This window comes from Montipora foliosa, chromosome 6 (genome assembly GCF_036669935.1).
Source record: "Montipora foliosa isolate CH-2021 chromosome 6, ASM3666993v2, whole genome shotgun sequence".
Lineage (NCBI taxonomy): Eukaryota > Metazoa > Cnidaria > Anthozoa > Scleractinia > Acroporidae > Montipora > Montipora foliosa.
This window is the reverse complement of record NC_090874.1, coordinates 3909346-3921845: the sequence shown is the minus strand read 5'-3', so window position 1 is coordinate 3921845 and position 12500 is coordinate 3909346. Positions and strand designations below refer to the sequence as shown.

The following is a 12500-nucleotide window of genomic DNA, read 5'->3' as shown; positions in this document are numbered from 1 at the left end:
GTTCTAATAGATGCCATGTACGTGTAGATGATGGCATCCCACTTTTTTTTTACAGTGAAAAGAGGCAAAAGCATGGAAAACAAGTGTGCCAATACTTCTTTAAACCAAAGGGCTGTTTCAATGGTGAGAAGTGCCGGTTTTTGCACCCAGAGGTTCCCAAACACTCAGTTGCGTCATCTCAAGATAGCATTCTCCCTCGGCCAAGTCACAGTTACATGGCACCTGGTGTGCAGAAGGTGCAAGACTCTAGCCATGTTTCTGAAGGTACCTGAATTTGTTACAATACCTTGAAGGTTTTCAAAAGCTACAGGCTGTACCGTGCATTATTGTCCGTGTTACTGATGATAAAGAGTGTCCACACAACTCATTGAAAGGCATAGTCTAGAGGCTACTTGCAGATTTTGGATAACATGAAGCAAAAGTAGACATTTGTCACCAGAAGTGTGTAATATGATTGCTTGTTTCATGATTGTTCATTTGCACTTAAAAACTAAGCCCTGGTGTGCTTCTTGCATGTTACAGCTTTCACTGCATCCGTTTCTGGGCTTTTACAGCTTGAATAAGTGTTTCCAGCCATGAATGGTACCGGCGCGTTTTAGTGTCAAAATTCTAACATTTATTTGCAAGTCAAGCAATCAATTTTGCTATTCAGACCTTCAGTTTGGAAATTCAACTATTCAAACATTCATTTCGGTATTTCAAACCTTCAATTCAATTGAATATTTGAATTGTCAAATTGAAAGTTCGAATTTTAAAGGTAGAAATAGAAGTACTGACGATTGGAATTGCCAAATTGAGGGTTTAAATTTCCAAAGTGAAGGTTTGAATTGCCGAACTGAATGTTTGAATTTCCAAACTGAAGGTTGGCATTGCCGAAATGAGGCTTTGAATTGCATGTTTGAACGTTGACACTAACAATTCGCCGTATCTATGATCCTACGGTAAATTGATTACTTTTGTGTTATTGTTGAGTAAGAAACTGGCCACACAGAGTGCTCTGACAAACTGATCTCATTACTGTACTACAACAGGGAGGGCTACTTCGAGTGCTCAACCTCCAACCATCAGTACACCGTCAAATCCATTCATTGCTCAAGCTCCTGTTGCCCAGGCAACTTTCAGTGGAGTACCTCCTGTTGCCAGTCAAGTTCCTCAGCCATTGGAGTGTAATCAGACAAATTTACCTTTTGTGTCTCATAAGGCCAGCGATTCCTCTGCACATTTTACTGCGAACACAAATGCACAAACTACCCGGGAACAACCACCTGTAAGACTGGATTCTGCCATTGTGAGGTAAGTCCTTTTGACACGGTGGAGAGCTTAATGGTACAATGGAAAAAACTTCTGACTTGAATGGGACTCAAATAGATGATTGTGCAGTACTTTGTTCTGTACCCACGGCTATGCCCACTTAGCTACTGTATTAACTTATTCAGGCTTTTAGCTGAAAGGCAACTTTTACTGGCCAACATGTGGCTAATGCAATATTTTTTAAGAAGTGTGAATGTATGACATTTCCCTGATACTAATTTGGACATTTTCCTCCCAATCCATGCCCAATCACTAGGACTTCTCAGAAGCAAGGAATCTGCTGGTACTTTGCCTCTCCACGGGGTTGTCGAAAGGGTGACAGCTGTAAGTTCATCCATCATACAACTACAGTGCCCATGCAGACAAACCCCAACCCTCCCTTACCTGGTAAGTGTATGTCTAGCTATTTATGTCGAATGGCTGTGTAAAAGTAACTAGGAAGAAAAGCCCTTCGCATTACTTGCCGTGGCTCTGTTTGGATCTACAATAAGTGGCAAAAGTGGTTGGGACGCTTATGCCAGGATGGGCCTGAAAACCTCCCAGTTGCAACAAACTGAACACAACTGTCAAATTCCACTAAAAGCTTCAAAATAGACTTCAGACTTTAGTAATAATATTCTTGTCTGTTAGGTATTAAATATGGTATGAACTATCGAGGTTGATTCATCTGAACATGGCAGGAAGGAATGAGTACAATTCAAATCATCTTCAAATCACTACGGCTAAGCTTTTTTTAGGTAAAGGGAACTGTTTAAGGACGGTGCCTACTATTGTTATTGCGCATACGTTCTGCGCACTTCGACATACTCGGATTTCCTGTCGGCGGTGCTTATTAATACAGGGATATTTTTGCGCGGTTTAAGACTATGCGGAGAAAGCAGAATTCAGCAAGTGCTCTTGGTATCCAAAAAGAAAATTGGGGGTAACCATACAGTTTTCAGAGATAATTAAGCTTGAATTTGGCAAAGAACGCCATACATTACTTTGTATTTTAAAGCTTTTTACAAAATTGTTGATTAATTTTCTTCGAAAAATACGTGGTCACCTAAAATTTTCTTTTTGGATTTCAATAACACTTGTTAAGATCTGCTTTCATGCATATTCAGGAACCCGCGCAAAAATACCTTTTGAATTAGTAGGCACCGTCCTTAAAGAAGAAACTACCGGTACTCTTTCAAGAACAAGCAAATTATCCTACAAAGTACAATTATTCTTTGCCAAGTTCGTATGGGAGGGATTGCTTGGATAAATTAGGTGTATTGTCTGTGCCATTCTTTGGGGAGGAAAGCTCTTGACTCTTAGGAGCCGTACTACAAGGGTAAGATTTGGAGCAAAACCAATGATGTGGCACTGTTTTCAAAGAACTGTGTTGATTTACTTTTTGCAGAGGTTTCATCAGTTGGAAGTAGTGGTTTAGCAGCACCTGGCACCCATGTAGGCACTCCATTTGTGTTGAGAGGTGCACACTCATTACCTACCCGTACTGTTGGAAGCACTTTATTTGGGAATGTCAGCTCTCAACAGCACACTGCTTTTTTGGCTGGACCTGTTTCTTCAGTCCCACAAAGGCCTTTTAAGACGCCCTCATTGGGTTCTCATAATTTCCAACTGGCAAGTACAAATGCTTTTGGAGGTAAAAATCCATTTTCACCTACCCAGGCTGGAAGAACGCGCAGCGTAGATGGTTTTGGTGAGCCCAAAGTTGTGGAGGAAAAGCGTCAAGCACATTCAGCACCCATTGTACCGCAGATGGTGGGGGAAAGTTACTTTCATTTTCCTTCGAAGAGTCATCTTCAGTTTTACTTACCACGTCTTAAGGTAGAGATTTTTATGGGCCATTTTGAACTAGATTTGAGGTCTTTTTCATTGCAATGCCAAGTAGTCATTTTATCAAATAAAACTGGTTTCATCTAATGACACTGCACTGTGGGTAGGTATGAAATCAAGTGAAACTGTGTTGCCTCGCAGTTATGAGTGCAGTTTACTATTGCGTTGAGAAGCCTGAACAATTTCAGGACTTAAAGGGGTTTGAGCCCGTGACTTCGCGATACTAGTGCTACTCTCTAACCAACTGAGCTATGAAGCCACTGAGGTTGGGAGCTGGTTATTTCTTGGTTCACATGTTCCTGTGATAACAGAATTAATGAACGAAATGATGCATTTCATAAATGTATCATTTCGTTTATTAATTCACTTATCATGGGAACATGTGAACTTAGTAATAACCCGCTACCAATGTCAGTGGTTTCATGGCTCAGTTGGTTAGAGCATCGCACCAGTATCGCGACGCCACAGGTTCAAACCCCGTTAAAGTCCTGACATTTTTAGGCTTCTCGACGCAATAGTAAATTGCACTCGAAACTTCGAGGCAACACCCTTTCACTTGATTTCATGGTTTCATCTACCTTTGAATAAGTTCGTTAAATTAGGTCAGGAATTTTGCAGTAAACAGTGTTTCAACAGAAAGTTAATGTTGATAACTGTTTAAAAACAAAAACTCTTAAAGTACATCACAAACAGAATGTGATTGTTAACATTTCTTAAATCCAGATTTCATGTGTTAGCATTCTGTTTGTAGCCAGGTATCTTTATAGAAGACTCCTCTAATTGCAGCATGCAAGTCAGAACAAGAGCTGGGAGGACCATGGACAGATTTACATCGATATGAAGAATGAAGACGTGGAACTCGACTCTTCAGTGCTGAGAGCCTTTTACCAAGCGTTTGAAGAGTACTCGTCAGACACCATTGGTGACAGTTTTGACAAATTTGCTTCCAAGGTTCAATTTTGTTTCGAGAAGGAGGGATTGGCTAGTGTTGATCCTGAAGGCAGTCCGAGTTCCTTTTTGGATGTTAATGATAAGTACTTTTTTGGTCAGTTGGGTGTGGCACTGATGTACTATTGTTACCAAAAGAAGTCATATTCTCAAGGGTATAATGTGCTTCATGTCCTTCATAACTTTAGTATAAATTACTCTTTGTATACTGGCGAATTTGGAAGTCAGCAGAGGCCTTTGACAACAACTGAAGTATCGTTGACTGCTGCTGATATTTGTTTGCATCTTGATACCCCCGCTTATTCAAGTGCCCTAGAGGTACTTCGGGGAACAAATTATGCACTACCAGCTGAAAACAGTGGGGCAGTTCTATCACCTGAAGAAGCTGGATGGAGAAGACGTGTCATGCAGACAATGTGTCAGAGCTTTATTAAAGATCACAAGTTTGATGTTGTTTATGAACTGCTATCTGAAGTTGGAGATATCGATGTATTTGGAAGAAGGGAACTGAAGGATCTGTATAATGAACTCCTTGTCAGTTTGATTGACAACAGAGAACTTGATGTTGCTGGAGAAGTTCTAAAGTCAATGGAGACACAACGTATATCAAGAGACCGGGAAACTGTACGAGCCTTTGTGAATGGTTTTGGAGAGGCTGGTCGTATGGTTCAAGCCAAACAGCACTTTATCAGTGGCTGCCTCTCAGGTGTTTACCCCACCTCCTTTAATGAAGATGATCCCTGGACTGTTGTCATTGGGACCAGTTTCTCAGCCTTTGAAAGCCAGTTGTATATTGAAAATCACTTGCTTCTTCTATATCATCACATTGAAGAACTTGCTGTTAAGTCAGGCAATGATGTACTAGATGAAAACTATTACAAACCATTGAAAGTTATTGTTGAGTCTGACGAGGTGGCAAGTTCCAGACACAAGTACATGAAACCAGATGAAATCATTCGCTGTGTACGGGAAATGCTTTGTACTGTCTTAGCAGATGACTTCAACCCTCCTCTTTCGTGTCAACCTCAAAGTAATGATCAGGTAAAGGCTTCAATGCTTTTGTTGTTTATTTGTTACATTCCTTTTCACGTCACTCCAGTTCATGTACTCATTCTGAGTTGCCTCAGCCTTTGAGCGTGACTAATTTTCAGTTGCCATCACAGTGCCCAAATTCATTGCTTTTTGCCTGATACTGGTTGTAAAAAAGTGGAACAACCAAAGAAACGGAAGCGATTTTTCTGTGATTTTTAATACCTGGTTGTTAGTCTTTGTGCTACAGTGTAGGCCCATCGAAGATGATACTGAGGGATCGTAGAGTGTCTCTTCAATCACCAATTGTGCTTTCCACAGGAATCAACAGTGGATGTCCTCAGTTTGAAAAGATGGTTTTGTGCAAATGCCGCTTCTGGTCGCTCCAAGCGTGCTGCTTTTCCATTTTCAACTTTGGCAAGCAACACGGTAAACATGCATCCCTACCTGCAACCAGGTATGACAACAACATGTAATGTAGGGACCTCAAACACTCAGGGAGCCAGTCGTCAAGTTTGTTTTGCATCAAGCGAGGGTATAGGCCCAGGGCAAGGTCAACTGCAACCTCGAAATTTAAGAATGACCAACCGTTGTGGGCAACGTGGCAGGAATCGGCCTATTTCTTCCAACAGGTATGATTAACAAGCCTTTAGAACATATGGTACCTGGGTTGGGATCTATTTTAGACTTTCCGGTCAACATGACAAGATATGTCCAGCCTTTTTTGTGGTTAGTATTAAAACTGTGCATCTTAAGGCTATTAAAGGTTAACAGTTAGTATTGACCCTTTCAAGAGAATAAATACATGTGAGACTACTGTTTTCAATCTCTTATTTTGGGTGGGATTTATGACCTGGCGACTGTATATTGCATTTTTACTTCCAGGGCAATGTTGGGCAGAGGGCGTACAAAATCGTTCAAGAATGCTTAGTCAAAGAACGCTTCCATTTTACTAATTGCATTGACAATGGACAAAGAAAAGCAGTTGATATGGCACCTTGAAACTGAATCATGGGGCGTTGGATTGCTTATGTACTCGGATGTGAATTTAGTTGCAGTGGGAGTTTGAGGTGAACCATGTGGCTTAACCAGTTGTTTCCGTTACCATGAACTTCATGCACCATAGCAAGGATTTTGCAATGAGAGGATATTAGATTTGACCATACGTGTCATCACTTTGTGACGTTTGCATTTGGACTTTCGTCTTTCCTTGCAGTATGAAGAGGTGGATTATTTTATTGTGATCAGGAGGCTATTGGCCGTAAATTTTCAATCAGTCGTGTTTTTGAGATGAATCTCCACCGCCTTGGGTAATTTCTTGGTGGTTGTCCATTTAGCCAGCTGTCTTTCGGTGCCTTAACTTGAGATATACATGCCATGTATTATTACCCATCTTGGACTTGGGACACTTTCATAATGTAGTTCTGTGACTACAAGTGCACAAAGCTTTGTAAATTCTTATTATATCCGTTATTTTACTTAAGCTGCAATTTGTTGGTTGTAACGAGATGATTACAATACGTTTTAACGAAAATGATTAGTAAGACTGAGGTCGTTGACTGATTTCATTAAATTCTTGTTCATATAAATGTGATTCTTAAACGTTTTTATGGTAAAACTATTATTTTATTTTAGGGAATGAAGGAGTCAGTTTTCAAAAAGCAGATTTTTGACCCCCATTTTGGCTTTCATAGTGGGCAACAAAAATTAATGGGAAAGCCTGTTTATGCTGAAGTTCTCTCTCGATAATAAAGTAGAGGTATTTTGGGGATTTGTTCATGGGTTATTTTGGTATTTTGGAAGTTAGATCGTTTGTTTGCATCTTAGAACTGTTCATGTGTTAATTGAAGATGGGACATTAGAGATTTCATTATGCTCTGATGTGTCTAATGCTATGCCACATGATTGGTCCCCTAGTTCAGATGTACTGCATCTTTCAAGACCATATGTAGTACGGCAAGGTTGGTTGGATTCATTTGGTTTAAGGAAAAGATGAAAAAAGGTGCCAGTCACCACTTGCCTCATGTCAAAAATCCAGTTGTAGAGTTGAAGAAAAATTTCAACCTTTTCTGGTATGCAAAAATATCCAAAACTAAATACGATGCTTTTATAACCGACCAACAGAGTATTTACTGAAAGCCGTGTTTCCAAGCAGCTATGTTCAGTGGCAGGTTAAGCTTTGGTGGGGTGAGCCAGTTGGCCGTGACACTGTCTCTCTGTTCCATCACGTGGTGTTCCATCATGTAGTACACTGGTTTTATGGTTATGATCATCTGCCTGGTTAAGTTTGTAGACGCATTTTTGAGAGATTATTTTTACCTATCTCAGTAGCATTCTGCGGTAACAAGTCTGTGTTTGCTTCTTGGAACCTAGAAGTGGTGGTGGCATGACGATGTGTCTGGTTTGTCCTGTGATGGCGTTGGAACTTCTCTAGTGGTCTGTATCTGTTGGCATAGTTGTCCTTCTCGTGATGCAGATGTTTTGGTTTGGCTGCCTCAATGAGTTAGGTTGTGGTTTAATGGCCTCACTCCACGAGGTATTGTCAGGTCGAGGGGTTTTAGTTCATTTTCTTGGTGGCTTTTTATCCTATGTGACCCATCATCTTGCAAGGGTGGAAAGATTAAACAAGTGTTTATGCAGTGGTCTTCTGCTGTGTCCCATTGGAGGGCCCATATTCCACTAACAGAACTCATCCTTATCTGGGACTTCTTTATTGCAAACTTTTCCGGAAAAAGGTTTTTGCAACGAATATTGTTTTCAAGGAAGGTGCAGGGAAGGCAAATAAAGAAAATTCCTGTAGATTTATTCCTTACATGACCATGCAAGATGTTGTGATCACTCTAAAACCACTAAAGATTTGTTTACATTTCCTTGGTTGGTGATAGTGGTCTTACTTCAAAGCGTCATGGTCAATTCCACAGTGTCTGGAGTATATGAATAATTTCATATATTCTATCATTCATTCTGGAATAACATATAAATTTAGCCAAGCCTAAAAGCGGAGCCCCTGTTTCTAACCCCAGAAAGCAATACAGTGTATATGGAGATAATTATGCTTCTGCATAAAGTACAAATTTAATCGTCATTAGGGTATACAGTTTACAGTGATTAAACACCTTTGAGCTGACAGCAGTAAACAAGCAAGCCTTGCAAACAATAACCAACAATTTTAATCAACAACTAAAGTGAAATTACACGAATAGTAATCTCTTTCACAACATTTTCCGTTTGACTAATAATCTTGACACCCTCTCTCTTCAGTTTAAAACGACAGCAAAAATCTTAGTTACTTATTAAAAAGTCAAGCTAAAGAGTAGTAAATTCGCTTACTCGACTGCAATTTCACAGGCAAACAAAGCAACTAACGACTGGACATCCATTTCGCACACAATGCCTGAAATATGCCAGAATCTGTCAACGTGGAATTTCAAACGTTTCTGGCCTTCGTTTTTTAGCGAGTTTACAAAATATGTAAGGCAGCGAGGCATGCATCAAGAAGGAAAACATTACCTGAAAGCCAACCGTTGTAAATTAATGTTTTGTCTCTCGCTCTGTTTCTCTCAGGTTTACGGTGTTCTTCATTGAAAGTTGATTTTCTTCTCCTTCCATGGCTTCTCTCGAGGCTTTCTTCGCTCAAGTTTTTCAAACTTTGCCGCCTATTCTGCCGTGCTTTTCCTGCTCTTTATCCCGTTGCTGTTCACTAATATGATTTCGCGGCTTGCCAAATGTAACGCCGCCACGCGATTTCCCGCCAAGGAAAATTGCTCTAATACTCCCATCCCCAGAGGCTGTCCTGCCTCCCCATCTCCTCCCCACACTTCATAAACAAAATTTCTGGCATGGATAGCTTCCCCAAAAAATCTTCTCCATGGTGCTCTGCTGGTGTGCTTCACCTGCCTGAGCTCCGCTATAACCTTTTGCCTTGGTCTTTAATTCATATATTGGCAAGGATTACAAATTGGTACTAAGAGCAACGTTATGTGATCAGAAAATCTTCAACCTGTTTTGTTGCATTGTTGTTGTTGTTTTACTTAAAGTTCTTTTGTTTTGTTTTGTAGTGTAATTTTATGGCAAATTGTTATTTTGCGAGTTATGCCATGCAATTATTTTAAGTTCCTATTTGGTAAAAAAGGTGGGAGGAGACTTGATAAACTTGATTTTTGCTCACATAATAGTTTGTGTCTTAAGGGGTGTGTTTTGAATTTGTTCTCTTAACAAATCCGTGACCTCTTCAGCACTGGATCTATTGAGCTCTCAGACTTGGTTTGAATGACGGGCGCAACTGGACTTAAAACGGAAATATCAAATCTTAAAAAGAACTAATCCTACTTCTGATGATGCAAATCTTGGCAATCTAAAAATGGTTGTAAAGGACCTCATAGTATCTTCTTTTAAGCTTCTAACTGGTGACTCTTCACTTTTTCTCTTCACGTAAGGAATTTCTTGTTACAATTCTCAACAAATAGTTTTTAAAGCAGGAATTTTAATTTTCCTGTTTCTCAACAAATCTGTTTCTTCTAAGTTCTATAGTACCTTACATAACTGCTGGACTTTTATTGACAACTGGGGACATTAACTCCCTTGTGTACTTCCATTCCTGAGCGGTAATTAATATTTAGGTGGTATAAAGTTGGCTGTCATGGCAAAAACTGTCGCTGAAACGTGCCCTCATTATCATTGCTAACGGATTTAAATTTGCTCAACACTGCAAATTGGATTAGAATTTACTTTGTGTGGGAAGTTTATCTGGCGGTTTATGGAAAATTTTGTACGGTATTGAAAGGTCTGTTTTCACATTACATGAACATGATGCCGACAGAAGGAAATGCGTTCTCTTTTGTTGTACTTATTGTTTTTAACTACTTCAGGCTGTTGCCAAGCTCATCTTGTAAAATTTAATGAAATGTTATGTTTACTGTGATCTCTGCTATCATTCCATGCCCCTGTCTGATTTGTCTAACCTTGGAATGTAACGAAATGTTTGCGTCTTTTGTCCAAATCATTTCTGTTATCTCGTCAAGCTACATAATCTAACTTTTACCTTGAGAATGCCAGGGTTGTCTGAAGTAGCCACTTCATGCTTTGTTGTCAGATCTAGCAACCCAGCTGCAATGTTGGTAAATGGAATCTAGCACATTCCCGATTTTTCCGACCTGCTTATCAAACACGGCTAGTGTAACACGTAATGGCAATCCTTGTGATCCTTTCTACTCCTTTTGCATGGGTTATATCTTTCATTTCCAAAGATCTATTCAAAAACTAGGAAATGAAAGAAACTCGAAAAAGTCCAGTGATCAATGATTGAAATCAGGCAGTTATCCAATGTTTGGTCATGGACTGGAGACTACTGGCTTACCAAAAGAAACATTTTTAGTCTAAGTGTGATTTCGTTGAATTGTTTTAGCTGGAAATTGTTTCGTGTATACTGCTGAGACTGGTGTCGAGAGAGTGAATTCACCAAATTCTTGCCAGTTGAAGAAAACTACAGACAAAGCTGGTAATTTTAAACCTTTCCCAACTTAGTATATGTTTTGGAACTGTTGGTGTGCCTTTTCTGGCAAGAGTAACACGTTCCATTGTCAGCTACTCGTGTTTTCAATCAGCTTTCACTCAAGAGCAGGATATCCAAAATTTTTAGGGGTCATTCTTGCCACTTGAGGCAATTTTTAAGATCTATGATGACTAGACACTCTGCCTTCTGTTCATCAATGCCCTTGGTGCCTTTATAAAACTTGGCATCAACAGAAAGAAGCTGTGGTTTAATCTGTGTAACAAATGATATTAGATAAGAAGCCAATGGCATTAGAGGCAGTGCTCAAAAATTTGCCTTCTACAGGACGTAGATAGTCAAATATTACTGCGGAAACTGAAACGGAAGGCAGTCAGCACCATAAAAAGAAAAGGTTCTTAATTTTGGTTACAATATCAAGAAACCACTTTCGTCTTTATCTCATTATAGTTTGTGAAGAACAGAAGGGCACTAACCCGGATTGTTCTGCAAACGACATCGGACATAACCACAGTCATTTTGCTCTCTAGATTTGGAGCACTCTGAATGTTTAACAAGTATCCAAAAATCGTCATTGGAAAAATTACACCTCAGGTTTATTCGTTTAATGGGTTAACATATTTACCATCATTTTAATCTTGAGAAGTTCGAGCTGTCAGGAGCAGCACTTGGAAGTTTTCCAAGAATTCTAAAGTCATCACCCGAAAACGACACCTTCAAGACATTTGCCAGGTGCCAATATTGACACAGGCATCGATTTATTGGGACAAGTCGTTCATATAGCACTTCTAGACCAAAGACAAGGGTATTTGAGGACGTTCAGTATCCTTGATATTATGTTGAATGTTAGACTAATGGTATTTCCAGCACGTGAACAGTTAAAAGCGCTGTTGAGCTAAGATTTCGCAAGAAACACATCCTTGAAATGTTGACCTTGTGAAGAATCAGACACTTGGGGTTGCCAGTTCTGATTCAATCTGACAAAAGGGCGTATGCTTGAAACGTCAGCTTCCAAATCTTAACACGGTGGTCATTTGACCATTATGAACTAAGTTATGCCAAAGTTTTGTGTTTCGCTGCTCTTGTTATACCAACCTTATATCACACTGGGATAATTTAGACCTGTTTTTGTCGTGTATTTGAGACATGGTGACGAGGTTCAGTGGTTCCGTGCTCAACTTTAAAATGTTGTGGTTTAATGTCTACAGGAACAAGGCAAGGTCCTTTCTAAACATAAATCGATTAAAAGTGGATTTAAAGAAAGATAATATTTAATAGTGCTAAACAGATTTTCGTTGAGATTTAATCAAATGTGTTTTAAAGGAATACTAGAAATCCTATCAAGTATTAGTCATGGTGGCAGGGAAAACCAGTGTACCAAGAGGAAACTTTTTCGGTCAAAGTAGAAAATCAAACTTAACACAATGTAACTCGGTGTTTGGGAAGTGGACCCGGGACATTGTGTGTTACTTTTCTACCACCCACAGGACACCTTGAAAAGCTCAAATACTTCTTATTAATAGTAACATTTAAGAAAGATTAAATAGAGGTTGTACTATAGTTCCTAACAATATAAACTATCAGTTTTATTATAATGTATGTGTTTCCTGCTAAAACTAGGTTCTCTTGGAAGAATCCCTGTTGGGATATAAGTGACAAGAACCTAAACTTTTGATTGTAGGAAGTTTGCATGCACCTGCTGCACTTAAGTCAATTCTAAATAACCTGCCCATGAAACCAATTTCATGTCCTGGGTAGTATTTTTTCCCTTCTCCTAAGTTATTATGGTATTGCGTATCTTTTTCAACCATCATGTAACCTGGCGATACATGTCATTTTCAAGAAGAACAATTCCTTCCTCTAAAGAAATTCTATG

At 39.5% G+C, this 12500-nt stretch overlaps 1 protein-coding gene across 2 annotated transcripts in view; it reads left to right on the top strand.

Annotated features, from left to right (window-relative positions):
* The window catches only part of LOC138006370 (uncharacterized), a 38151-nt gene extending 31266 nt beyond the window's left edge, over positions 1 to 6885 (top strand). Inside the window, exons 20-26 of one of the 2 annotated variants that reach the window (XM_068852648.1) lie at positions 56 to 264; positions 1032 to 1293; positions 1568 to 1698; positions 2699 to 3129; positions 3925 to 5127; positions 5437 to 5747; positions 6001 to 6885. In XM_068852648.1, the coding sequence (XP_068708749.1) occupies positions 56 to 264; positions 1032 to 1293; positions 1568 to 1698; positions 2699 to 3129; positions 3925 to 5127; positions 5437 to 5747; positions 6001 to 6046 (2593 nt within the window). In that variant the 3' untranslated portion in view covers positions 6047 to 6885. The remainder of the gene's footprint in view (positions 1 to 55; positions 265 to 1031; positions 1294 to 1567; positions 1699 to 2698; positions 3130 to 3924; positions 5128 to 5436; positions 5748 to 6000) is intronic. The other variant, XM_068852649.1, reaches the window with a different exon arrangement.
* The last annotated feature ends 5615 nt before the right edge of the window (positions 6886 to 12500 follow it).